The sequence below is a fragment of the Eublepharis macularius genome, chromosome 3, assembly GCF_028583425.1.
Source record: "Eublepharis macularius isolate TG4126 chromosome 3, MPM_Emac_v1.0, whole genome shotgun sequence".
Classification (NCBI taxonomy): domain Eukaryota; kingdom Metazoa; phylum Chordata; class Lepidosauria; order Squamata; family Eublepharidae; genus Eublepharis; species Eublepharis macularius.
In genome coordinates, this window is record NC_072792.1 from 154,439,456 (window position 1) to 154,465,425 (window position 25,970).

Here is a 25,970-nt window from a genome sequence, read left to right on the forward strand (position 1 = left end):
TCACATTAAAGATTCAAAGCAACAATGATTGTATGAAAGACCGAACATGCTTGGGAGCTCAGAGTTCCTCCAGAAGACAGCTGGGTGGCAGAGGCTTATATGCCATTTCAATTCATTTCAAATATGTCTCATTCTATAGGTATAATATTAGGGCCAGGAAGCCAGAGTCTACTGATAGAAAGGGTGCAAGAAGATGATGGAGGGCACTACCGCTGTCTGGCTGCTAACCTGAAAGGAGCAGTGGAGAGCTCAGCCTTGGTCACCATAGAAGGTAAAGCATTTCATGTGAAGGAGAGTAGTAGCAATTGATTGTGCTTGATTTATTTTTTCCTCTGCTCTGCTCTTGAGTCACCAGTTGTTTTCACAGTGGCGATCTTGCTCTCCCTGGAAGGATGGGTAAAGTGGCTTGTTGACTGTGTGCGATATTTTTGAAACAAAGCCTCAACAGGGGAAATGCACCAGGTCAGAGAGGAAGCCGAAGGGAAATGCTAGATCAGAATGTGTTTATACTGACTTGAAAATAATCTTTGCTGCAAACCAAGAAAAGTAGGGTCAGGGTAGAAGAAGAGTATATATTTAGCCTTGCTAAAGACATTACTATGCTTGGCTTCCTGTTTCAGGCTGCTAGAAACCAGGATAAGATACGTTTGTCATTTTTTGTGACTTTCGTTTAAGTACAGTATGTCAAACCCATCTTAAAATGGTCCAATAACATACATTTCAGAATTATTTGCTTTCTTATCCTCAGTTTCCTTCCTTGTCTGTCTGCCTTCTCCTGAACTGCTTTGCCAGCAAGAATGGTACAACTGAAACACGGAAAAGTAGAGGAAAGTAACTAAGTTTGAGTAACCTGGGCTAATTCCACACTACCTTAGCTCCCGCTTTTCTTGTGCAATGATTGCTCCATCTGTTATTGCGCATTCTTTGCTTGTTTGTCCACATCACCCTTTGAATAGTGCTTCTCCTGCGCAATCCGTTGATCACATCCCCTTTCAAAAAGACGGGTAAAGGGGCGGGGAAAACCCGAATGGCCCCGCGTTTTTGTTTTTTTTAAAAAAGGACAAATTGACGCTATATCGACAAGTAAGCATCCTGGTTCAATGGTACAACGACACCATTAATATAATATATATTAAAAAATCACCCGAGACACTTACGATGAGCGCTCGGAACTTCACAGCCTGCATGGTGGTTGAAATCATCCGGGAATGGGTGAGTGGTCACGATCACCTACAGCAGCATCCCACAGCAGAGCTTCATTTTGTCTTTGGCAAATTGACATCTGCGCCTAACTCGTCGGCACAGTCTGTGTCGGGGCGTAACATGAGCCATGTGGATATATAGCCATGTGGATATATAACATATGAAATTGTTCCTCTGATATTTGAGGTCTGCCCGCTTTTTAAAAATGAGATTAATATGATGAGATGTCACCATATCGACACAGTACTCTTTTATTTTTTAAAAAAAGGGGTGGGGACAAAGGCGGAGAATTACTCCTTAATTGGGAGGCGGGTCAAGAGAGGCTCGGAATTCAACGGAGGGCAGTTATTTGTCAAAAGATAACCCGCAGCGAAAGTGCAATGGGCTGTGGCGACGCCATGCCGAATTAATGACGGCTTCGGAGACGATGCGTGTGAACAAATGAAGGAATGGCGCTGCGGAAGCGAAAAACTGCCACGAGAACGACGGTAGTGTGGATTCGGCCCTGCACTCTATCACCTGAGAGACAATGACACTTCCCCTGAGAACTTCATGAGTTATAGCACTGCTATAGGAAGCCCTAAATGCCTTGTGACATCAATAGCCATTACTCCAATCCCTACTCTCATCTCAGTCCTATCTGCTTATCTAACAACATATCTCACGCCAAGGAAAGATGCAGTGACTGCTCAAATGACCAGGAAGCAGAAGGTCAAGATTGAATGCAGGTAACTAATACTGAGCATAACTACTGATTGGAACCACAACTGAATGCAGAAACGAAGAGATGGGACACATCATCCAAACTACAGAGCAAACAAAAAAGCAAGTCAGCTCGGTGTGCATAGACCTGCCCCACCTGTAGACCACATTCCCATATGCATTTACACTAATTGGTGGGCATCTTGTAAGCATGACATGGGAATGTGATACAGTAGAATAAGACTGAAAGGAAGAAGTGAAGGGGACAGCTTAAATAAGGTGCAGTGGAGGATGGGGAAGAAGGAAAGAGCAAAGAACAGAAAAATGGGACAAGATGGAAATTGGCACTTTCCAATCCATTCATATACAGCCCATCTTGCGGGACATATTTCCATTACCTGGTAGGCACCTCAACTGTTATAATGACCCTTTAATAAATGAAAATGTTATTTATTCCTATCCTGTTTTTCTCTCCACTGGAAACCTAAAGCAGCTTATAATATTGTTCACCTAGCCTCCATTTTATCCTCTCAACAACCTTGTGAGGTAGATTAGGCTGAGAGTTTGTGGCTGGCCCAAGGCCACCCAGCAAGCTTCCATGGCAAATTGGGGGTTTGAACTTGGGTCTCCCAGGCCCTAGACTGGTTCTCAGCCATGTCATGTAAACCAATATGGGCTAGCACTTCCACTGTTTGACAGTGAGACCACTATGTTACACTCTTCATACAGGTGTAAATCTAATGATTTCAGTGAGATTACACTAGTGGATTGTCCCTTGTTTCTGAGACTCAAGCAGGAAGGTAACTGCTATTTTTAATCCTTTTAAACAAGTATATAGGCTTGGATCCTGTTTCCACTTTTGCCATGCTTTGGCCATTGCAGGGAAGTTCTGTGTTGCAGAACATGTTCCTCTTGATGCTAAGCACTTTTTGACTTCTCCTACCAGTTGTATAATCATCCTGGGCTAAGTTACTGACTTGTGTGGAATAACCATTCCACAGTTTACTGTTTACTATTTCACAAATTTATGATCATCACACCTATAGTAAAGTAAACTAAATGTATGGTAAAAGCACCAATATCAAACTATAAAAATGAGGCACCACAACAGAGAGGGCTGTTGATTTCATAACTCGTACATGGGCTTCTTGCAGGGCAAGATATAGATCCAGCAGTGTGCTTCATATGTTCCTAGGTTCTTACAAGCAGGGCTTTTTTTCAGGGGGAACACGGGGGAATGGAGTTCTGGAACCTCTTGAAAATGGTCACATGGCTGATGGCCCCGCCCCCTGATCTCCAGGCAGAGGGGAGTTTAGATTGCCCTCCGCACTGCCCAGCAGTGTGGAGGGCAATCTAAACTCCCCTCTGTCTGGAGATCAGGGAGCGGGGTCACCAGTCATGTGACCATTTTCTCTGAGGGCAACCCACTGCGTTCCACCACCTCTTTTCCCAGAAGAAAAGCCCTGCTTACAAGTAAAACTGTAGCATCAACTAGGCATGTTCTTATGTGTGGGGAGCATAAGCAACCAACAGATGAGGCCATAGATCCATTGGAATGTGCATACCAATTCATCTTCTAAACAGGGTATATGAACCTTCTCATCTGTTTCTTGGTTCAGATGTGAATCTACATCCAATATCTTAATTTGATAATTGATTTATATCTTTTACTTCCAATGCTCAGGGTGGCAAAGGCCTTTGCCAAAGAGATCTCAAATATACAAAAAACAATTTGAGGTACTGTGGTCTTTGTGTGTTATTAGTCACACACAACATTTTGTCTTGTCAAATGCAAGCATATCCAGTGTGACTTCCATGACTCCCAAGTATGTTTGTCCCAGAACAAAGAAAAATGGGGGGAAATAGGAAGCCTACTCTATATTCAGCCACTTCCAGCTGGGGAAAAAATTCTTCCTTGAATTTCCTGGACATTTTCTTTAATAGAGGAAAGTGGGTCTTCCAAAGAGAAGTGAAAGACTAGCCCTCCCTTGAGAATTCAACCCATATATGGAGTGGTAGGCTTGCAACAGCCAATCAGAAAAGCTGATGTCACTCCGAAGTCTATGCACCTCATGCAAATGAAGAGAAATTTCAACTAAGCACTTTCAAGTGTTGAGCGATTAATTAGTCTCAAGGAAGACATACGAATGTTTCACACCCCATGGGGCTGTCTCGCAGGAATTAGGAAATTCCTTTCAAGCATTTACAGGCCACTGAGGATGCCCAGCAGCAACATCTGGACAGGAAATATGTAGAAGTAAAGGAGGCTTATGCTCTGTAAGCTTTGCAACCAAAGCAGATTCTTTTTTCTTTTTTTTTGACATTTTAAAGATGAAAACTTCTCAGGGCAAGCTGACCCAGCTTTAGGAATCCAGCCAACATTTGCCTTCAAGAGTGAAACATAATGGCCATTGAGTGACATGAAGATGTATCAACAGGTGATTGGATATAAATCTGAACAGATGATAAGCATGCAGTTCTTTATAACTGATGAGCATGTAAATGTGTCATTGCACCTGCAGTTTTAGAGAGTACTGATTGTAATAACAAACTATTTAACTGCAACCCTGTAAAACTGTTACCTGACAGTTTGAGATGAGCAGTTTGAGGTTATCTCCACCCTGCAATCCCATCTGGACAGCAGTTTGGACACCATGTTTCACAGTGTAACAAAATGAAACTTTTAAACTCATTATAGTATGCACTCTGAGTGTATACAAAAGAGAAAAAAAGATTTGTAGCAGAAAGAACTGCCAACTTCATGGAGACGAATACTGAGGATTTTTTCCCTGGGCGACACCATTGTCTCAGTTTTTCACCAGGAATGTCACTTTAGTAACAGGAAACTATGTCTGAACATTAATTTGTTCCAATATCCTTTTTCTATAGTTCCTTCATCTCTTTTCAAAGAAATTGGATGTCCTAAACTGGTAGAAATACTGAACTAGTTTCTAGAGATAGTAATGAGCTTGCTGCAGACTAATAAATTAAAGCTGAATTCAGACAAAATGGAGGTGCCGTTGGTTATGCATTTTTCAAAGCAGGATTATGGTCCATTACCTTTTCTGAATAGGGTAGTGTCCTCTAAAAGACCAGTTTCAGGATGTGGGATGAAGAACCTGTTTTGTCTCATGCGGCATCTATGAGTCATAGCACCATTTTCCAGCTATTTGCTATTTCCAGAACAGAAATGATACAGCTACAGTCATCTTCAAGGTACACTGAAGTAAGATTATTCTAGAGCATCCTGTCTGGGGCTGCCCTTGAACGCCTCTTTTGGAAACTGCAACTGGTCCAAAATGCGGTGGCCAGGATGTTGACAGACACACCCGAGGGACAGCCATGTTGGTCTGTTGTAGCAAAATAAAACAGAAGTCCAATATTATGCCCATACTGAACATTCCTCCAGGATGTTTCGAGACTAGAGATGGGTGCAAACAGCAATACGAACAAAAAAAAAGCCACGAACAGCCCAATCTGCTGTTTGCAAACAAGCTGTTTGTGAGGCCCCATTCTAAACGAACAGGTGGTTGTTGCAAGCCTCGTTTGTTGCTGTTCGTCAAGCCAGACAGTATGGCACCTGCAATCAGTTCCCTTGGCAACTTAGGCAGGGATTGTCTGAACTCTGTCTGAACTCCTGCTGTTGCCCTGGAAACCCCAATCTAAGTCCAATTTAGCTTGATAGGCAGGTCTTCCTTTCAAGTGTGGAGCTCTAAATTTGTTACAATGAGGGAGGAAAAACTAGGGGGGAAGGGGCTCCCAGCTCTGACTTTGCAGACAGTGGAGAGACAGTTGCTGTTGGCATTTTGAGAGAGAGAGTGCATTGGGGCTTGAATTTTCTTTGTGTGTGGTGGGATAGGGATCTACCCCTTCAAGTTCCAGGGCTGCTGCCAGGCTCTGGGCCAAGCTATTATTTATTATTGGTACCTTTCCTGGTGCCTGCTCAAGTAAGGTTTCTGGGAGTGGTGCGGTAGGGATCTTGACTTGGATGATGGCTGGAGGAGAGCCTGCTGGCCCCCACAAACAGCCAACCACGAACATGTTCGTGAACAGAGCCATGTTTGTGGTTGTTCATGAGTCCCTGTTTATGGATGGCAACAAACAACGAACATCATGTTTGTGTTTTTTTTCCTGTTTGTGCCCCTCTCTATTTGAGACTCAATTCTGGGTGCTGGTTTTGTCCTTCTTTACATGTCTCTGCCTTCTTTCAGATGGCAGAGGGAACACAAGAGGCTGGCACCTGGTAAAATAATTTTATTCAACTAGCTAAATAATTAATATTTAATACTGCCCTTGTTCAGATTGTGTAGGTTTTAAAAAAAATCTTGTTGGGTCTTTCCACTTAAATCATTCTTAATGCTTATCTGTTATGTGAACTGGTTTTATTTACTCCTATGCAAAATTGAGAGGGTTTTTTAATGTTTATATTTTATATTGTATTTTTCTTGCCAGTGGTAGTACTCTTCTGTGCCCATCTATAAATGATTCTTGCCTTCTTATGATGCGATCAAAGTATGATAGTCTCAGATTAGTTATTTTAGCTTCTAGGGAGAATTCAGGCTTGATTTGATCTAGAACCCATACATTAGTATTTTTGGTGGTCCATGGTATCTATAAAACTCTCCACCAACACCACATTTCAAATGAGTCATTTTTTTTTCTGTCAGCTTTCTTCATTGTCCAACTTTCACTGCCTTACATAAGGAATACCACAATATGAATTATCTTGATCTTGGTCTCCAGTGACAGTTCCTTACACTTAAGGATCTTTTCTAGATCCTTCATAACTGGTCTTCCAAGTACAATCTGAAGCAGACTTAATTCAGTCTAGGCCCATTGATTTCAATAGGTTTAGATTGGAGTAAATCTTTTTAGAATTGCACTGTTAATCTTCTAATTTCTTGGTTCCAGTCTCCCTTTTGGTTGAATAGAAAAGGAATAGAAAATCTTTAACAATTTCAATTTCTTCATTTTCAGTGTTAAAATCTTGTAATTCCTCAGTAGTCACTTTTGTACTTTCAGCTGTAATCCTGCTCTGGCACTTTCTCCTTTAAACTGCACCAGTAGTAGTTTCCAGTCTTTACCATTTTGTGCCATTAAAGTTATGTCATCTGCATATCTTAAATTGTTGATATTCCTTCCACCAATTTTCACTCTCCTCCATTTAAATCTAGTCCATCTTTCCTTATAATATGGTCTGCTAGATATTCCAATGATATAACACTGTGTAAGGAAGCTTCATTGGTGTAGTATATTGAGTTACCACTGAGCAATAAATCTAAAAACTTCCTCAAATCTCACTTCTCTGATGAACTCATTCTTAGGACAGTGTTCAGTGAAAAGCCATTAGGTTGAAGCTGCTGTAAACTGTATAATCTTCTATTGATATATGTTAATAATTTTAAGTGGTTATTTATGGGGGAAAAAACCATTTGTTGCTTGATTTTTCCAGGAATTTCAGAGAGCTCAAACCTAGAACTGATTACACTGACGTGCACCTGTGTGGCAGCCACACTCTTCTGGCTTCTCTTGACACTCTTTATTCGGAAGTTAAAAAGGGTAAGGAAAAAAGATGCTAATACTAAGCCTCCCCTGGTTGTCTAACTGGCATTTGCCCTAGTTTAAATGCTCTATTATTATATCTCTTAGCCAGAAATACCTCATTGGTGGACATACATCTATTACTTCATGCTAAAGAGGCCTGATTTTCCAACAAAAATAACAAGCTAAAGTTAGGAATGGTTGTTGTGGGTTTTCCGGGCTGTATTGCCGTGGTCTTGGCATTGTAGTTCCTGACGTTTCGCCAGCAGCTGTGGCTGGCATCTTCAGAGGTGTAGCACCAAAAGGTGTAGCACCAAAAGGTGCTACACCTCTGAAGATGCCAGCCACAGCTGCTGGCGAAACGTCAGGAACTACAATGCCAAGACCACGGCAATACAGCCCGGAAAACCCACAACAACCATCGTTCTCCGGCCGTGAAAGCCTTCGACAATACATTAAAGTTAGGAATCTTTATGTAAAGTGGACTTAAAATGCTGTCTCCTCTAGATACCATTGACCCTGCAAAACTTATAATTTTGGCACCATGAACTCTTCATAAATTTATTGTGGCATGAACTTTCTGATGCCAGAATCTGACTTCATCAGATGTATGAAACAGAGGGGGCCCTTCTTGCACCTGTTCATGAATGCTTGTGCCATGATAAACATGTTAGTCCTTAAACTGCCACAATATTCTTTGTTGTTTTGTGACAACAGACTGACAAAGTACTTCTTTTAGAATGGTCATAGCAGTGGCTAATGTGGCGCTGACCAGTGCGACTTCTAAGCAGCAAGGAAAGAAGCAAAGGAGTGGGGGGGGGGGCACCGACAACGCCAGCCTAGGTGACTCCAACCTTAAGCCCATTAAAATCAGTAAACTTAGACTGGAGTAACTTTTTATAGTATTGCACAGTTAATGTCAGCTGCAGCAGACTGACAGCCACAGATGGAGTCAGAGCAGGGCTGGATTAAAACTTACGGAGGCCCTAAATTATATCAAGGTTTAAGAGGCTCCGTAGTATTGCCAAAAATGGCAATTTAGTAATTTTAGGATGCGTCTGTTGCATTTAGAGGCCCTTCATAACATGAGGAACTAAACTGTCATATACTTAAATCCGTCTCAGAGTCAGAGGAAGCTTTGTGTTGACTTATGATGTTCCTCTTGTAAGCTAAATCAAAAAGAGTCCAGTAGCACCTTTAAGACTAACCAATTTTATTGTAGCATAAGCTTTCGAGAATCAAGTTCTCTTCGTCAGATGCATGTTACAGAGACTGTAACATTCGTCAGATGCATGTTACAGACATGCATCTGACGAAGAGAACTTGATTCTCGAAAGCTTATGCTACAATAAAATTGGTTAGTCTTAAAGGTGCTACTGGACTCTTTTTGATTTTGCTACCACAGACTAACACGGCTAACTCCTCTGCATCTATGCTCTTGTAAGCTGAATTCGGAACATGCTGAATTTATGTTGGCTGCTAATGGAATCCACATTGATCCATGTGAAAATCAAAGATGTATTTAACTGACCACCTTAACAATGAGAGAGATGTTTTTGTGAATCCAGCCTAACGATAGCCTATGTAAAATATAATGTCAATGGTTATATCCTCTGATTTCATTCTATTGTTGGCAGAACTTCCCTCAGCCAACAGAGAAGTCGCCTTATTCCATTGGAAACTTCCTTACACTCATGGAAAGTCCTGCCATCAGTAGAATAGTGGCATAGGATACAACACATTACAAATATTTTGTAGTCATATAAAAATTACATCTCTGCAGGGTTTTTTTTAAAAAAGAGGATGAAGTCAAAGGTGACTTTATTTCCAAATGATTGCTTTGGTTAGAAGTGGATCAACAGGTCTATAAATGCCTATCACTAGTTTTATTTGGATGTCTTGGTAAGCCACAGTCCCTTTAGCATGGAAAACAATTTCTGCATTTCTCCCCAAAGCACAGATGTGGGCTGATCCTGGGTTTCTTTACTCAGAATTAAATTCCTTGGCTCAGTGGGGCTCCATTCCAAACAAGTGAACTTAAGAGTTTGCATCCTTAATCCTTCTAACAATCAAATAATTCTAAATTATTTGTTATGAATAACTATGGGGAAAGAAGATTGCGTAGGCAACAGCCTACAGGGAAATATGAATTCTTGAACATCTGAAAAATGTGGACACAAAATGTTACTAGTGAGTGCTTTGCAGATTACATTTAGGTCTTGTGCAACTTTAAAAACCATGTTTGGCCATATTTTTGAACAACAACATTGACAGCTGAACTCATTTGTTACATATAGCAGCATTTTTCTTTTGTACAGTCACCTGCCAAAGCTATTTTTAGAGGCTAGGGTTAGTTATTTTTCTGAGACTGGAGTCTCAGTCACATGGCAATTGTTTGAGGAGGACTCCATATGGATTTGATTGAAAGAAATCAACCATGCTTTATGAGAGAAAGTGGTGGGAATACAGTCGTAATGAAAAAAAGGCATCGCAATGTTAACATGAAGCATCTTTAACAGATTGTATTTTGGAGTGTGAAATGTGCATCCATATGGCAAGAGGAGCAACAGTCAGTTCAAATTAACCAACCATTTTCTTGAACAAAGCCAGGGGGATCTATCTGAGACTGCTGTACCTTTTGCAGTGACTTGGGAATTTTTAATTTATTTTCTAGCCTTATTCTTCTGGAATAAAGACAGACTATTTATCAATCATAATGGATCCGGAAGAAGTCCCCTTAGATGAACAATGTGAACGACTGCCTTATGATGCCAGCAAGTGGGAATTTGCCCGGGAAAGGCTCAAACTGGGTAATACATTTGTCACATGGGGATATTGGGTTGGTGATGACAAAACAGTTGTTTTTCATTAGGGCTGCATTCTTGCAAAGACAAATATAATGGATAGAGGCTGAGACTTATTTTGAGGGCACAATTCATAGAATATAACCCATCTCTTCTTGTATGATCAGATTAGCATTGTACACATGTCTGGAACCACAGAAACCTCATAGGGCCTTGCTGAGTCCTTTGAACTTAACAACAACAATTGCACTTATATACTATTCTTCTAGATAGATTAGATTACTGTTGTGGGCATGGCCAGCCCAAGCAGGATTGTCACAGTCCGGTCCGAGGTCAGTGCACGAGTTCCAACACCCTAAGTCCAAAGTCCAAAAGCCAAAGTACCAGAACTGAGTCCAAAATTTGAGGGTTAGAGTCCAAGAGCCAAGTCCAAAATCCGAAAGCCAAGTCAGGGGGTCTGTAGGTCAGAACCGGTAAGATTCAGGGCATGGTCTGAAAGATACAAGAGCCAGGCAAGGTTTCAGGCACTGGTTGGAGCAGGAGCAGGAGACTGGTGCGTTGCTTCCACACCTCCTGGCTGTCTGTGGCTAGGTTTTATAGAGAGAGGCTGGGCTTGCAGCCAGCTGCTTGGGAGCTATCCTGTGCTTACTCCTCATCGCTGTCCCCAAGCAGCTGATGTCTGGCCAGGAGGCGTGCACTTTGCCGCCTCTCCTGCAGCTCCATAAGTTGCTTCTGTCTGCACCTCTCCCTGGGTGAAGCAGGAGTGCTGGGCGTCCTTGGGTGTGCTTCACCAGTGGTGCTGGAGCTGGACAGCATTGGTGTCTCCGGCTCAGCTGCTGACTGAGGGCTTCTGGTATCTGCTGACTGGGCTTCACCAGTGGTGTTGCTGCTGGAGGGTGTCAGGGCTTCTAGCTCAGCTGCCAGCGATAGGCTCTGATGTGTCAGCAGCTGTTCCTCCTGATTACCGGCTTCTGCTGCACCAGAGCTAGCTCAGCTGGTTACTCAAGGCTCTTCTTCCTCCGAGGAGTCCTCACCCTCACTGAGCCCCATAACACTCCCACTCAGAGCAGTGAACAAAGTCAGTGGTATTCTTATCCCCAAAACCATACAGCTGGGGAGCTGGGACTGAAGGAGTGGCTTACCCAACGCTGATTTGCAGCCCAGTTACTTAACTACTATGCTACAACTTGCTAGTCAATCTTCAGCTGGTGCAGGTCATACCTGACAGCTTGCCGTGTGCTCAGCCATTACAGTGAATGGGAGGCCACTGGCCCCTCCTACAGGGGGAATCCTTCTCTTCTCCAGGGCCCAGAGCCTGCACACTGCAGAGGAGAGGTACAGCTGTGGTGTTTGTGGACAGATCTTCAACAAAAATAGTGGTTGATTGTATTGTTGTGTGCCAAACTCCCATCTAAAGGGGCGGGGGCTTAATGTGTCTTGGGGGCTATGCTCCCAAATGTGGAGAGCTGCACACATGGAAAGTGGTGAACCATGCCATTTTAAAGCCATCATGCCTCTGGTAAACTACCGTAACAGGGCTTTTTTTTAAGTTTGACACTTGTTTACTACATAGAAAGTCATCGCACACTTCCTTCAACTTCCTCAGATAGACATGTCTATTCATGCTTTAGTAGTATGTATTATTTATTTTAATCATTAATCAACAGATGAAATGGAAAGTAAAATGACTTCCTTTCTTACTTTTTCTGCAGACCATGTGAAGATATTCTTAATTATCAACTAAGTCCTTTTATTATAAAAAGATACCAGTTTGAATCCCACAATAAATTTTTGTGAACAGAAGTGGGCAATTTTTTACAGATTTCCTCCTTCTCACTGCAAACCTTCCACTACCCACTTTATGCTGCTTCTGAAAGGCTTCTGTTCCTCCTGGAGCAGATTTGGGGGGCAATTTTGGGGGGCAGCGGAAGAAAGGAGGTCAAGGAAGTCCCATTTTGCTGATGGAAATGCTTCCATTAGTGGAGATTTATTACTGACTCCATTGTTTTCAACCAGGAATCCAAATTGCCTACAAACCCATCCATATATTCATTGAGCACTTGGAGGCAGAGTGATTTCGGTTGTGCTTGTTCGCTCCACCCATATATTAAAGGGTCTCATGCAGCTGCAACTTGCATGCAAAGTTTCCTGTATGTGTGAACAGGTACACTGGAAATTGTAGGTCATGGACTGCCTATGCAGGACCCTCCATGCCTGGGCCCTATGCAGCTAAGATCTCTGAATATATGGTTAGGTGTGGGAACAGTAAACATGATCCGGACTTCCCCCTCCCCTAGTATGTTCCTTTGTCCCTAGAAGAACACCTGGATAGGGCTTGGGTCTTAAGATTATGGTCCTTAATTGCTACGGCAACTCTGCTAAGCAATCTTCTTGTTACTGAATAGCTTTAAAAATAACTTTCAATGCAATTGTTTCTATCAGGCTTTTGCAGAATGTATCTACAATCCAGATGCAGAGAACAAAGTGTCTGTGCAGTTACTCCTCCCTTGTGTGAACATGAACATTGTTTCAGAACTGATTTGCAAAAAGTGAACCCTTTTTGCCCAGGGAGATTAATTCACAAGTCACTCGTGCTGAAACTGTAGCATTGTGGGGGTTCATACCTGCGTCCCCATGTGACCCATATACAAGTGTGCCTATAATCTTGGAAGCAATGGGACAAACCCACATCTGAGCCTCCAGCAGATACAGATGTTGGTAGTTCTGACTTCATATTGTAACTTGCAGGTGCATTTTTGAGAGTCGTATTGGAAATAGCCATCAGGATTTTTCTGGCCTCAAATAAGCATAGTGATCAAAGGGCTTTGCTTCAGATGTTCCATTACAATCTATTCTGCATTTCTGTGCTAGAACTAAGTCAGTTTTGAACTTGATATGCATTTTGCTTGACTGGCTTAACGTCTGAAAGGGTACATATTCGTTGCAACATCTTGCTTTTCAAGGAAGATATTCATTTGGGGATTATTTTTATGCTGCCTCTCAGCAATTAGCTTTTGAAATGCCAACAAAGCAATAACAACACAATTGGTAAAACAACATTTTAAACACAAAACAGCAGCAAGTAACATTATTAAAAAGCAATCTGGTTAGCAATGAGATACGGAATGAATTAAAACCCATTGTAGCTGATAAATAAAACAGGAGAACAGCAGTGTGGATTAAAACAGGGTTATGATTTCAAACTGTGTTGTGAAGGTCTGCTGTAAAAGGAGGGAAGATTAACTTATTAAATGTTGGGAAAACAGAGCCAATTTCACTTGGCACCTAAAACTTAAAAGCACCAGTCAAGTAACCACAGGGAGAGGTGTGTGGTGACACTACTAAGAAGGCCCTGCCCTTTATAGCTTCACTAAAAAGGGACACCTGCAATACTGCCTTAGATGGGGATTTTAGTGTTTGGACTTCTTTGGATGGAAAAAGGTGACTTTAAGTTGTCAACTTATCTCATGTTTTCTGTTTCCTGGCTCCCTTGTAAACCTGTAATCAAACAGGGGTTCAGACTTGTACATACATATAGCAACATCCATTCCAGCCTCTCAGTCTTAAAAGGAGATCTTATGCAGGGTAGCACTTTGCATTTTTCTCCTCCTTAGAAAATGGGTAGGATGTAGAATTGGTATTTGAGCTTCCAGAGTTGAATTCTGCCCTGAATGTGAATATCCAATTTCATTTCAATTCATGTTAATGTTCAAGAGTAGAGATGGGCATGAACCGCATTACGAGCATCAAAAACCCACGAAAATGGCGATCACGCGATCATGACCCAGCGGATCGTGATCGTCCACGGCCAACGATCCAGTGGTCGGGGAAGGCTTGGATCGTGGCGTTCGGGCTCGGTTCGGGAATCCAGACACTCAGTCGCCAGCAATCTATTCCCCTGGCAACGGAGCCGGGGGAATGCCTGAACTCTGTCTGCGCTCCTTCTGTCGCCCTGGAAACCCAAATGGAAGCCCAGCTTTCCTTGATGAGCAGGGCTTCCTTCCAACCACGGAGCTGCAAAGCAGTTACAAGTTGGGAGAAGACACCTGGGGAGGGAGGGGGAAGGGGGTGTTCTGTAGCCATGGGCACTCCAATCTCATCCCTGCAAACCCTGATAGGCAGCTCTGACGGCCAAACACAGACCTCCTGTGTTGCTAAATGGGATCCATGCTTATAAATAGCCATGGGCTGGGAACAGCAGCGTGCCCCACTGCGTTTTCCATGATCCATGATCCGGGTTCGGTTCGGGGACGGGAGATGGTCGTTGCTGTTCAGGATCGTGGTCCGGACCGAACCACGATCCACTGGTGCGATAAATTTTTTTGGTTCGTGCCCATGTCTATTCAAGAGAGTTACTATATTACAGATTAATGAAGTAGTACTTATCAACCTAGTTAGCAACAGAACTATTCTGATCCCTAAGAACTATGCTTTGGTAAGATAATAAATTTCTGCTAGGCACTGATTTAAAAAAAGCTTTTTTTCAGCCTAAGGTCGTAGCCAATCTTTCATGCTAGGTGGGTCTGCCACCTTGCTTGGCAGGGCTTCAAATAAATGAATGGAAAATCAATATTTTATTCATAACCAACAGAAACTTCTATATTCCTAATGCCCAATGTCTATTGAATTGTATACATGACCCTTCACATAGTAACTGAACATATGAAAAGAGAGAGCAGGGACGACAGTGCTGACCTCAACTCCCCTAAGGTTGCCTGCTCCAGGTTGGGAAATTTCTGGGAATTTGAGAGGTAGAGCCTAGAGAGGGCAGGATTTGGAGAGGGGACTCAGCAGGGTATAATGTCATAGAGTCCACCCTCCAAAGCAGCCATTTACACCTCATGATCACCTAGGGTTGCCAGGCCCCCTCAACTTCCCGGCGAAGGATTGAGGCCTGGCACTTACCTGTGGGGGTGGGGGTGCATGTGCGCAAAGTACGTGCACGCTCCCACAAGCATGATGATGTCACTTCCAGGAAGTGATGTCATCACGCTGCCCCTGGGAGCACACCCACGCTCCTCAGGCACCTAGATTGGGGACACTGTGGAGCATAGAAGTGCTCCTGCCCTCTGCAGTGGCTCAAAACAGGCTTGATCCATGCCAAAATGGGCCTGAAATTAGCCCAATCTGGGCTGAAACGGGCACGTTTTGGGCCGCTGGGCCGCTGTGGAGGGCAGGAGTGCTCCTACAGCCCCAATCTAGGCCAAAATGGACCCAATCCAGGTGGCTGCAGCGCACAGGAGCGTGCACCGCCGCAGGGGAGCGCACACGGAAGGTGTGCTCCCCCCGCTGGCCAGGTAGGCGGGGGCAGGGTGTTGGGGGGTGGGGGGATCCCCCTTCCTTGGCAAGGGTCTGGCATCCCGATGAAGTGAATATGAAGCCTACCATCAATAGGAAGTGCCCATGTGTGCCTCCTTGTGATCAGAAACATTCAGAAATCTGCATCCCTGATTATGGGAGGGAATGTACACATGGGCTCCTTCTCTGGGAGTTAATGTTGCCAGTCCCCCAATGGGGGCAGGGGATCCCCCACTCCCGGCCTCCTCCCCAGTCACCATTCACCAGGCCAGCAGGGGGAAAGGCACATAAATGGGACTCCCTGGCATGCTCCTGGTGCAGCACGACGATGTCACTCCCAGGAGTGATATCATGCAGGCCCTGGGAGTGCTTCTGGGTTTCATGATGGGCCAAGGACATCCAAGAGGTAAGTACCAGGTCCCCCTTCCTGCCAGGAGGGTAAGGGGACCTGGCAATCCTAGGCTGATGTGTAAATTCAATAAAGTAAGAACAGTCCATTTTTAAGTCCAGAATTTACCTATAGATAATGGACATCTTAAATAATAACTGCTGGTGAAAATTACTTAATTTAGTTTCCATCTTATGCTAAGGAGCTAAGGCAGAAACTTGGAGTGGGAGCAGATTTTAATCCTATCAGTTAAATGTGGAGGAAAATGGCATAAACAAGTAAAGAATGTTGTGATCATGAATGAAAACCAGATTCTGCAAAGCTGGCTGGGTACACTGTGCTTGTGAAATCCCCTTCTGCTACATGGGAGTCAGTCCAACCTCTCATTGACCTTGGCAGCGAGTGCAGCTATTATATTGCAAATATGACATATTCTTGGGGAGTTTCTCTTCAGTGTATTTTTAGTCCTGCAGATATTATAGGCATACCATCCCTTTCCACCATTTTTTTCCATTTTAAGACCCATTCACTGCAATTCATTAAAAAACATTCATTTCTAAATAAATGCTTTCCAAGTCATCTTGTGCTCCTATCATGTTATTGATGGACATGTCCATAGGGCTAATCTCTCTACCAGCTTCTGTTAGTATTAGACTGGTTTAACTGTCATTTCTTCTTCCAACTGAAGTGATAGTTATAGATTTGTAAGGGTGTGGAGAATTCTCTGCTAGAAATTTCTGGCCCCCTTCATTGGTCTCATAACTGCCCTAAGGTAAGGCTATTACTATTAAATGACTGTTGAAAGTGTAAAACAGATTCTTCTACTGTGTTCCTAAACCTGGATCTCTGGTCTGAATTTTTGCCTTCAGTCATGGCCAGATGAGACTGTTTCCATAGAAGCAGATGTGACCCTGGCGGAACCATTAGATGATGTTGCCTCAGCAAAAATTCCCTTTGTGGAAGGTTTAACGTCTAAACCACTAAATGGTTTGAGCTGAGGATTCGCAAAGAAACACCCTCAATCACCACAGCCTTGACTGAGATCTTCTGAGATTATCACATGTCCTGGACTACTTTATTTATATTTTACTTCATTTACATGCCACCTTTCTCCCCAATGTGGACCCAAAGCAGCTTACATCGTTTTTTTCTCCGCCATTTTTACCTCAGATAAACCCTGGGAGGTAGGTTAGGCTGAAAGTTTGTGACTAGAGATGGGAACAAACCAGAAAAAAAACATACCATGTGGTTCGTGGTTCGTCAAATTTCATGAACCATGAACCACAAACTTTCACGAACCTGTCCCTGGTTCACAAAACGGTTCATTTGGTTCGTGAAAACGGCACATCCGGGTCAGCAGAAGGTCACATCCGGGTCAGCAGAAGTCACTTCCGGCTCAGCAGATGGTCTGCAGGAAGTCCATCCCCTGTTGCCTAGGAAACTGATTGATTGGCACCAGGCTGTCTTCAGTCACAAACCAAAAAATGAACCAAACAAACCAGCCTAAAAGTTTGTGGCAGTTCGTCAGAAATGGGATCTGATGAACTGCAGTTCGCGAACCACGAACCGGCCTGGTTCGTGCTTAATTTTGGTTCGTATTTCAGTTCGTGCCCATCTCTATTTGTGACTGACCCAAGATCACCCGGTGATCTTCCATGGCAGAGCAGGGAATCAAACCTGGGTCACTCAGATCCTAGTTCATCATTCTAGCCACTACATCACACTCACAGACACCCCATTTTTCTATTTTAAATTCTTCTCTCTTCCAAGACTATGTACTCACACTTTGCACTGCTTGAGTTTATAGCTTTTATATTTAAAAAAAAATCCCGAACCTGACATGGCTGCCTCATTCCTTCCATAATGTAGCAATGGAGACAGAGTAGACTGCTAGCACTAGTATAATGTTAACCATCTACAGCAGGGATCCCCAGCGTTTTTGATCCTGTTGGCACCTTTGGAATTCTGACACAGGGTGTTGGAGGCAACCACAACCTGTGTCAGGGAGGCAAAACCAGCCACAAAATGGCCACTGTGAGGGGCAGAGCCACAGACACACTCACACAGAAAAAGACCAAGTGCAGGGGGAAAGAGGGGTATTTTTAAAAATACACTTGAAAAGAGGAATAATAAAACTAAACTATAGTGGCAGCTACCACAAAATAATGTTATTTTTATCTGCACAATTGATCAGATCTCCACTGGCCAGTCAGAACCTCTGCTGGACCAGTTCCCCATCTAGCCCTACTCACCTTCTAAAAGCACTTCGTGAGCATCAGGAAAGTTGTCAGAGGTAACCATGGTGTCTATGGGTGGCTACTACAGGTATTAACACTTGGGAGAAGGTCTGGCCTGAAAGCCACCTCAGATTGCAAGGTAATCCACAGCCCGGAAAACCCACAACAACCATAATCCATGTTAGTTTGACTGAAGCTAAAGGAACCAGTCCCTGTGGGGGAATATTTGCAAAAGCATTGAGCATCAGTTTTGGCCATGCTATTTGTGCTTTTAATCAGATTATTCTTTCTCTGCCTCGACTCCTTCATCAGCCCTGTTTGGTTTCATCCTGGTTGACAGATGTACCTCATAACCATTGTTATGGTCAATGAAGGCCAATGGCCCTTTAGACATGTTCATCAGGCATGATGAAAAAATGCGTTCTTCTTTTTCATTCATCATTTGTGGGAGACTGAATTTGCATTACACACCAACACATTCTGGCAGCCATGCTCCCTGCTTCTCAACCCCACAGGTGCTCTTCCTCAGCATCAGTTTCCTCAGTATGGTTTGCCAAAAAGGCAATCTCAACCCGGTGGGTGGCAGCATCTCTTGGCCTGCCGGTTGGCTGCTGTGTTGGTGATATTTTATTTACTTTATTTTTATTTATTTGTTTATTTATTTATTTATTTAAAATTTCTATTCCGCCCTCCCTGCAGGTGGGCTCAGGGCGGATAACAGCATATTGAAATACAATAAAAATTCATCTACATTAAAGCATCATTAAAACAGCAGTGTATTTCTATTAATACACATTTAAAACAGGATGGTGGACAGCCTTCACAGGGAGGGTTAAGATTTTATACACCCCTTTTTTCAGGCCGGCAGAGGCCCAGCCTCAGCCATATGCCTGGTGGAACAACTCTGTCTTGCAGGCCCTGCAGAAGGATAGTAGGTTCTGCCGGGCCCTGATCTCGGCAGACAAAGCATTCCACCAGGTGGGAGCCAGGACCAAAAAGGCCCTGGCTCTAGTCGAGGCTAGGCAGGCCTCCTCTGGGCCAGGGACCACCAACAGCTGTTTGTCCCCTGATTGGAGTGTCCCCCAGGGAATATATGGGGAGAGATGGTCCCGTAGATACACTGGACCCAGTCCGCACAGGGTCTTATAGGTCAATACCGGATTTTTTTTACAATTTTTTTTTTACAAATCAATAGCTCCTTCCTAGAAACAGTGGGATGGAGCCTATGAGTATGACTCGCTTTTGCAAAGTCAGAAGCCTTCCTTCAGTTGAGCCTGGCTCCTTCATCTGGAGTAAGTCTCCTGTTTTAGTCAAAGGGATTGGTAGAATCCAACCTGGTGATAATGGACCGTAGCCTATGTAATTTGGCTCCATGACACTGATGCTGGGTGCACTTCATTTCCCATCACTGAAGTTGTCACATAGGCAAATCCAAAGAAATGGATTTCAGTATGAAAATGGCACCCATGAAGCTGGTTATTGGAATACAAGTGAGCCAGCAATAAACGTTTGGGGAAATTCAAGGAACCATCCCTTCGGATCAGTCCTAGAAAGTATTCTATTACACTCTGTGCCTGATTAAACACATGCAGTTCAACATTGTTCTTGCTGATGAAGGTTGCAATCAGAGCACATGATGCCAATTAACCCTCAGTCATGATGGTCTGTCACCCACAGCAGCTACACTGCCTTTGAACTGTCAGTACGCTCTAAAACTCCAGCAGTACAAGTAAAAAAACATTTTTAGCGGTGTGTTCCCTGAGTATTTGTTGCTAAGTTCAAGTCATTTGGGTCCATGTTTGATGAAAGGAATTTCTTCTTTTCCTTCAAAGTATTAATAATTTTAAAATAATTTAAAACAGAAGTCTTGTAACTTCACAGACCATCTATAACATGCCAAATACGCCAGACGTGTGTCGTTCCATTACTGTGCTAAAGGTCATGCTTCCTATTTACTCTGAAATAAGCCAGGCTATATTTGCAAGGGATTCCTGGACTTGAAATTGGGTACATCATGAGCTTGAGGGTACGTGTGGTTGCCAAACTCCAAGGGGAGGCTGGAGGTCTTCTGGAGTTGTCCAAATGACAGAGACCACCACATTATGCTTAGGCCACTGAGGCTTCATCAACTACCACACAGAATAGAGTTGGATAACTACAAATTCTATGGTTGGCAGTTGATAGGAAGCCTTTGGATCGGCCAGGAAACTGCTCCTCTGTTCCTGCTTTATCAATATAGCAGGATCTCGATTCAAGTTTAAATTTGTGTCTCTACTATGGTTGCCACCACCGCCCCACTAGTGGGAGCCAGGAATCCCCCGACCCTAGCCCACAGCCTCACTGCCACTCAGCTGGCCCAGTGAAGGAAGAAATTGGGGGACTTACTGGGTTGTGGTGTCATGAGTTACACTAATGACAGTGAGTTACGCTCATGACAGTGTAACTTCCTGTATGCCCGGAAGTTACATCCCTGACTGTTCTGAAGTCCCAATAAAATTTCAGCTTAAAGGTATGTAGTTACATAACAGCAGGGCTTTTTTTCAGGGGGAATGCAGGGGAACGGAGTTCCGGAACCTCTTGAAAATGGTCACATGGCTGGTGGCCCCGCCCCCTGATCTCCGCTTAGCGGCACGGAGGGCAATCTCAACTCCCCTCTGTCTGGAGATCAGGGGGCAGGGCCACCAGCCATGTGACCATTTCTCTGAGGGCAACCCACTGAGTTCCACCACTTCTTTTCCCAGAAAAAAACCCTGCATAACAGTAAAAGATCTGCAACAGCAACCATTTTGTAACAATGATCTTAGATTAGTGGGTTCCAGTTCATGAAACCTTCAACAAATCTTCTAGGCTTTAAGATACCTCAAGACTTTTTGGTTTTGTTGGTATATCAGGGCTATCTCTCTGGAATTTCTGAGTGGCAGTGTGAGATCTGCTATCGGTTTCAGTGGCCTAGGGATTGCACCTTACACTTGCAATACAGTTGCTCTGTATGCAATTATCTTCTAAAGGAGGGGATTTTTTTTGTAGCTTATGAAAAAGAGTTTGGTTCAAGAATTAAAATTTCCAGATATGCTGTACAAGTGCTTAAAAGCCCGTGTTTGGCACTAAAATGTAATGTGACTGAAAACTGAATATTGGAATTAAAAAAAAAAAAGATCTGTGGCTTTTATGAGAGTTTTCCATGGAACTGAAATTCTTCAGATGGAAAATATATCTGGAATATATACTGGTGTTTAATACCCTTGGGGTGCGTATAGAGTGAGATTTATAAGTTGTTTATTGCAGTGTGCTCAATGAACTATTATTGTGGTGGACACAACAATCGAACAAAGGAGCTTCCTGAGGATATGTTTAAAACTGCTCCCTGGGCAGCCTGCAGGTCCTAAGGGCCCCCGAGCAGCATGGAGTTCCTACAAGTCACGCTATCCAACTCCCCCTTTCAGGGCAGAGAAGGGTTCTCAGGGAAGCAGGAAGATGGCTCTGGGACAGGTGAAGAAACTTTGTAGTTGGGGCAGGAGCAGGGCGAATTAAATGGCCCGCTTTGTAAGAAGTTGATGGTTTAAGAGAAGCTTGCAAGAACCCGTTTCCGTCAGTTCTGCAGCAAGGTTTCTGTTTCCAGTTTACAGGCCAGAAGCCTGTGGATGGAGTTGAATAAACCTGCTGAATCACAAGTGCAGTCTTATAAACATAAACATTACACACTTCGAGCAACAGATTTTGGAGGTATCATTAAAAGGCAGTACGTTTTCAGTCACTGGGTTTACTATTGTACTTTTATCACTATGAAAGGTACTATTTAGGCTTTCTGACCCAGGCACCAAAAAGTCTGGGGACATCTCTGGGCAGGAGCTTCATGGCAGCATAAATATTTTATGGGTACCAAAGTCCTGACCTGTGCTTGTAAGGGAAAAGAATGAATGGAGCAAGAGCTAGAGATCGTGGTCCCTGTCTACTCCATGTTTTCCAGTTAGGGCTGCCAGGTCTCCTTTTATGGTGAAAGGCCTCCCATTGGCAGCCCTCTTTGCCCTCTACCACTCTGAGCAGGAAGGAGGGGGGGGGGAACCAGCTATGTTGCTACATAACTTCCATGGGATACCCAGAAGTAAAGTAGGGTAGCTCGAGGAATTATTGGAATGCTACCGTTAGGGTTGACAGGTCCCCCGATCTCCCTGGCAGGAAATCAGGGTCCCTTCTCCTACCTTTGGTATGCATGCGCACATGCTCCTGGCTTGTGCGATGACTTCACTTCTGGGAGTGACATCATCACGTGGGTCACGGGCCGCCCTGGAGCACTCCAGTGCTCCCCAGGGGACTGAATTTGATTCAATTCAGCCCAATTTTGGGCCCTGATTGGGCTGCTGTGCAGTGCAGCAGCACTCCCGTGCTATGCAGTAGCCTGATTTGGGCCCAATTTGGCCTGAATCCAGGCTGCTTTGGGCCTGAATCGGCCTGAATCCAGCCACTGCAGAGTGCGGGAGCACTCCGACGCTCTGCAGCGGCCTGATTCGGGCTGAATCCAGCTTGAATCTGGCCAAATTGGGGCTGAATTGGGCCCGAATCCGGATGCTGCGGTGCACAGGAGCATGTCAGGGCACTGCACCGCCCAGGAATGTACCATGCCTGGGTTTATTTTGAATTCTTCCTCAATCCTTTTGTCAAGGACCTGCCAGAGATTATCCATTTGTGGCCTTCTGACATGCTAATAGTAACCCTTTCTAATACCCTAAAACTTACCATAAATGGCAAATGTGATAACAGAATGTCTGTAAACATAAATTGTAAGAAGTGAAGGACTCCACAAATACCAGCTTACAGAGATGGGCTAGGGTCAGGGAGAGAGAAGGATCAGGACAGAGCCTTTCGATGCTCTTTCTCTTTGGTCTGGCACTATCCCTTTGAAGTTCAGACTGAAGCGGAGTCTGCACAGTCAATTTCACTGGCTCAGTTCCCATATTGCAGCTTTTTTTCATGATGGCCTGAACCGGATTTGCTATTGTGAGTAGGCACTCCAGCCTACTCCAGCCAATCCACTATGTGGATTTTCTGAGGCTTTCCTGGGATCGCTTATACCATGACTTTTTAAAAAAGCACTTTGCAGTCAGCTGTTTCCCCATGCATACTCTTTATTCCATTTTTGGTGCTCCACCCTCTTCCCCCCTCTTCTGCCCTCTGCCAGTCCACTGCATTGTGATTGGCTACTCTCGTTTTGCCAGCCACTTCCCCTCCCCTCCATAGAATGCGATTTCTATCCTTTCCTATCCTCAGTGGAATTCCTATAATAAAGAGCTACTGGTTTAGAGCGTTGTTCAATGAAACAGATGTGCATGTGTGCGTGCGCGTGCGCACCCATATATTTCACACAATCTGACTAGAGAGAATTTTAAAATGTAATGAATATGTTAATAGGGATGTGTTTAAAGTGGGTTTTTTTAAAGCCTGGTTTGTTTTTGATGTAGGAAAGACGCTTGGGCGAGGTGCTTTTGGAAAAGTAGTACAAGCAGCTGCTTTTGGAATTAAGAAGTCGCCCACATACAAAGTAGTGGCTGTGAAGATGTTGAAAGGTATGGTACAGCACAATTCTGTCTCACTTTATTGCGGTCAGAGTGTGGGCACCCATTTTTCAGCTGTCCAGTATCTGCAGCCAAGCTGAGACTGCCTGATCATTTTAATTATTGCAGAGCTGCAGTCTTTGGAACGCCCTCCTCTCACTTGAGGCTCACCTAGATTTGCCACCACCAGTTTGGGAATGTCCTGGAGATTTTGGGGCAGTGCATGGAGAGGGAGCTCAGCAAGGATGTAATGCATTGGACTCCACCCTGCAAAGCAGTCATTTCCTCCAAGGCCACTGATTTTTGTAGCCTGGAGTAATTCTCCAGGTTCCACTTGGAGGCTGGTAACTGTAGGATCACCTGGCGACTTACTTTTCTTTCTCTTAGGCACCAAACAAAAATATTTCTCTTAAACTAAGTTTTTACTTAAAGGAAGCCATCTTTTAAAATTGGTTTTATGGTGTGTTCTAAGCCTGAGGACTTTTTTACCAATGTCATTTTTATTTCTAATTTTTTTTAGTTATTTATTGTCCAGCTCTCTTACTGAGACTCCAGGCTCTATTTGTTTTACACTGATTTTATGTCCTGTATAGATATCAGGCTATAATAAGAGGCCCCCTGATATCCTGTTTTGCTGCCCACCAGCACGATGGGCACTGGTGGGAGGAAGGATGCACATTGGCATTGCGCCGGCATGCTTACATCACTTCCAGTAAAAATGGGAAGTGATGTAAGTCTGCTGGCACAATGCTGGTGCAACAGGCCCTGCAGGGCCGTATTAACCCATGGCAGGGCCCCTAGGCTTTCAGGTATTTCGGGCCCCCTCTGGCACTTCAGTCTTTCACCCCACTACAGCTGACAGCCTGACCCTGGTACGGTAGGGACTAGACCACAGTACATAGCCCTGTATCCATTTTGAGAATCTCCTGAAGAATTCTATTCACAATTTTTATTGCATGAGTAGAACTCTTCAGTAAAGCACGTTTTGAGAGTATAATTGTTCAATACTGCAATCCTTTGAAGTGAATAAAATTATGATTTATTAGAAAGATCCAGTTGAGAAGTTTGATTCTGACTTCTCCTGAGTAAAACAATAAAAAAGAAATACTTTTTCTTCACTTTGCAGAAGGAGCCACAGCCAGTGAGTATAAAGCTCTGATGACTGAACTGAAGATCCTGATCCACATTGGACATCACCTGAATGTTGTGAATCTGCTGGGAGCTTGCACAAAGAGTGGAGGTACCCAGATTAAACACTGTGTTCCCATTTGCTATTTATGATACACTGGTGCTTCGTTTTCAATGTTATGCTCAACTGAACAATATGTATATGATTAGACTGAAAGCCAGTGTGGTGTAGTGGTTAGAGCATTGGTCTAGGATCTGGGAGACCCAAGTTCAAATCCCCACTTTCCCATGGAAGCTTGCTGGGTGACATTGGGCTAGTCATCCTCTCTCAGCCTAACCTCCCTCACAAGTTTATTGTGAGGATAAAATGGAGAACTGAATGATGTAAGCCACTTGGGTCCCCATTTGGGTTGCCAAATCCAGTCTGGAAATTCCTGGAGATTTGGAGGCAGTGCTTGTGGATGGGGAGAATGTAGGGACGAATCTCACTTAGCATCTGCATTATACCATAAAGTTTGCCTTCTGAAACTGCCCTTTTCCCCAGAGGAACTGAGCTCTGTAGTCTGGAGATCAATTCCAGGAGAACTCCAGGTCTCACCTGGAAGTTGGCAATCCTACTCCCAATTTAGGGTGCTGGATGAAGTGTAAATGAAATAAATAAATAGAAACCATATGCCCTACCTTCTCACTTGAAACAGCTTGTAAGATGGCAATTATGCACACCCATAAAATGATTTTGACATCATTGTGCTTAATTTTGATGGTTCTTTCATCTTAAGATGAGTTTTGGTGTGAATACCTTTATCAATCACAGTGGATCAAATCTCCCAAACAACAATTAGGAATGAAAAGAGGAAACAATGATCAGGGCTGGCATAAAGTTAAAGCAACATGGATTTTTAAAAAATAAATTATATTCTAAATTATTTAAAGTATGACTTAGCCTTATAACATAGCACTGAGCTAATGTAAGAGAGCACTGAACACAAAAATTCACTAAAGATATATTGCTCTTGTTCACAGGGCCACTAATGGTGATTGTTGAATACTGCAAATACGGGAATTTATCAAGCTACTTGAAGAGCAAAAGGAATTTTTTCTCTTCAAACAAGGTAAAATG

At 43.6% G+C, this 25,970-nt stretch overlaps 1 protein-coding gene across 1 annotated transcript in view; it reads left to right on the forward strand.

The window, feature by feature from the left end:
- FLT1 (fms related receptor tyrosine kinase 1) overlaps positions 1-25,970 on the forward strand; it is a 151,702-nt gene that overhangs the window by 97,909 nt on the left and 27,823 nt on the right. The window contains exons 15-20 of the mRNA XM_054973761.1: positions 140-271; positions 7,358-7,464; positions 10,121-10,256; positions 23,630-23,734; positions 24,849-24,962; positions 25,874-25,962. Coding sequence (XP_054829736.1) covers positions 140-271; positions 7,358-7,464; positions 10,121-10,256; positions 23,630-23,734; positions 24,849-24,962; positions 25,874-25,962 — 683 coding nt within the window. The remainder of the gene's footprint in view (positions 1-139; positions 272-7,357; positions 7,465-10,120; positions 10,257-23,629; positions 23,735-24,848; positions 24,963-25,873; positions 25,963-25,970) is intronic.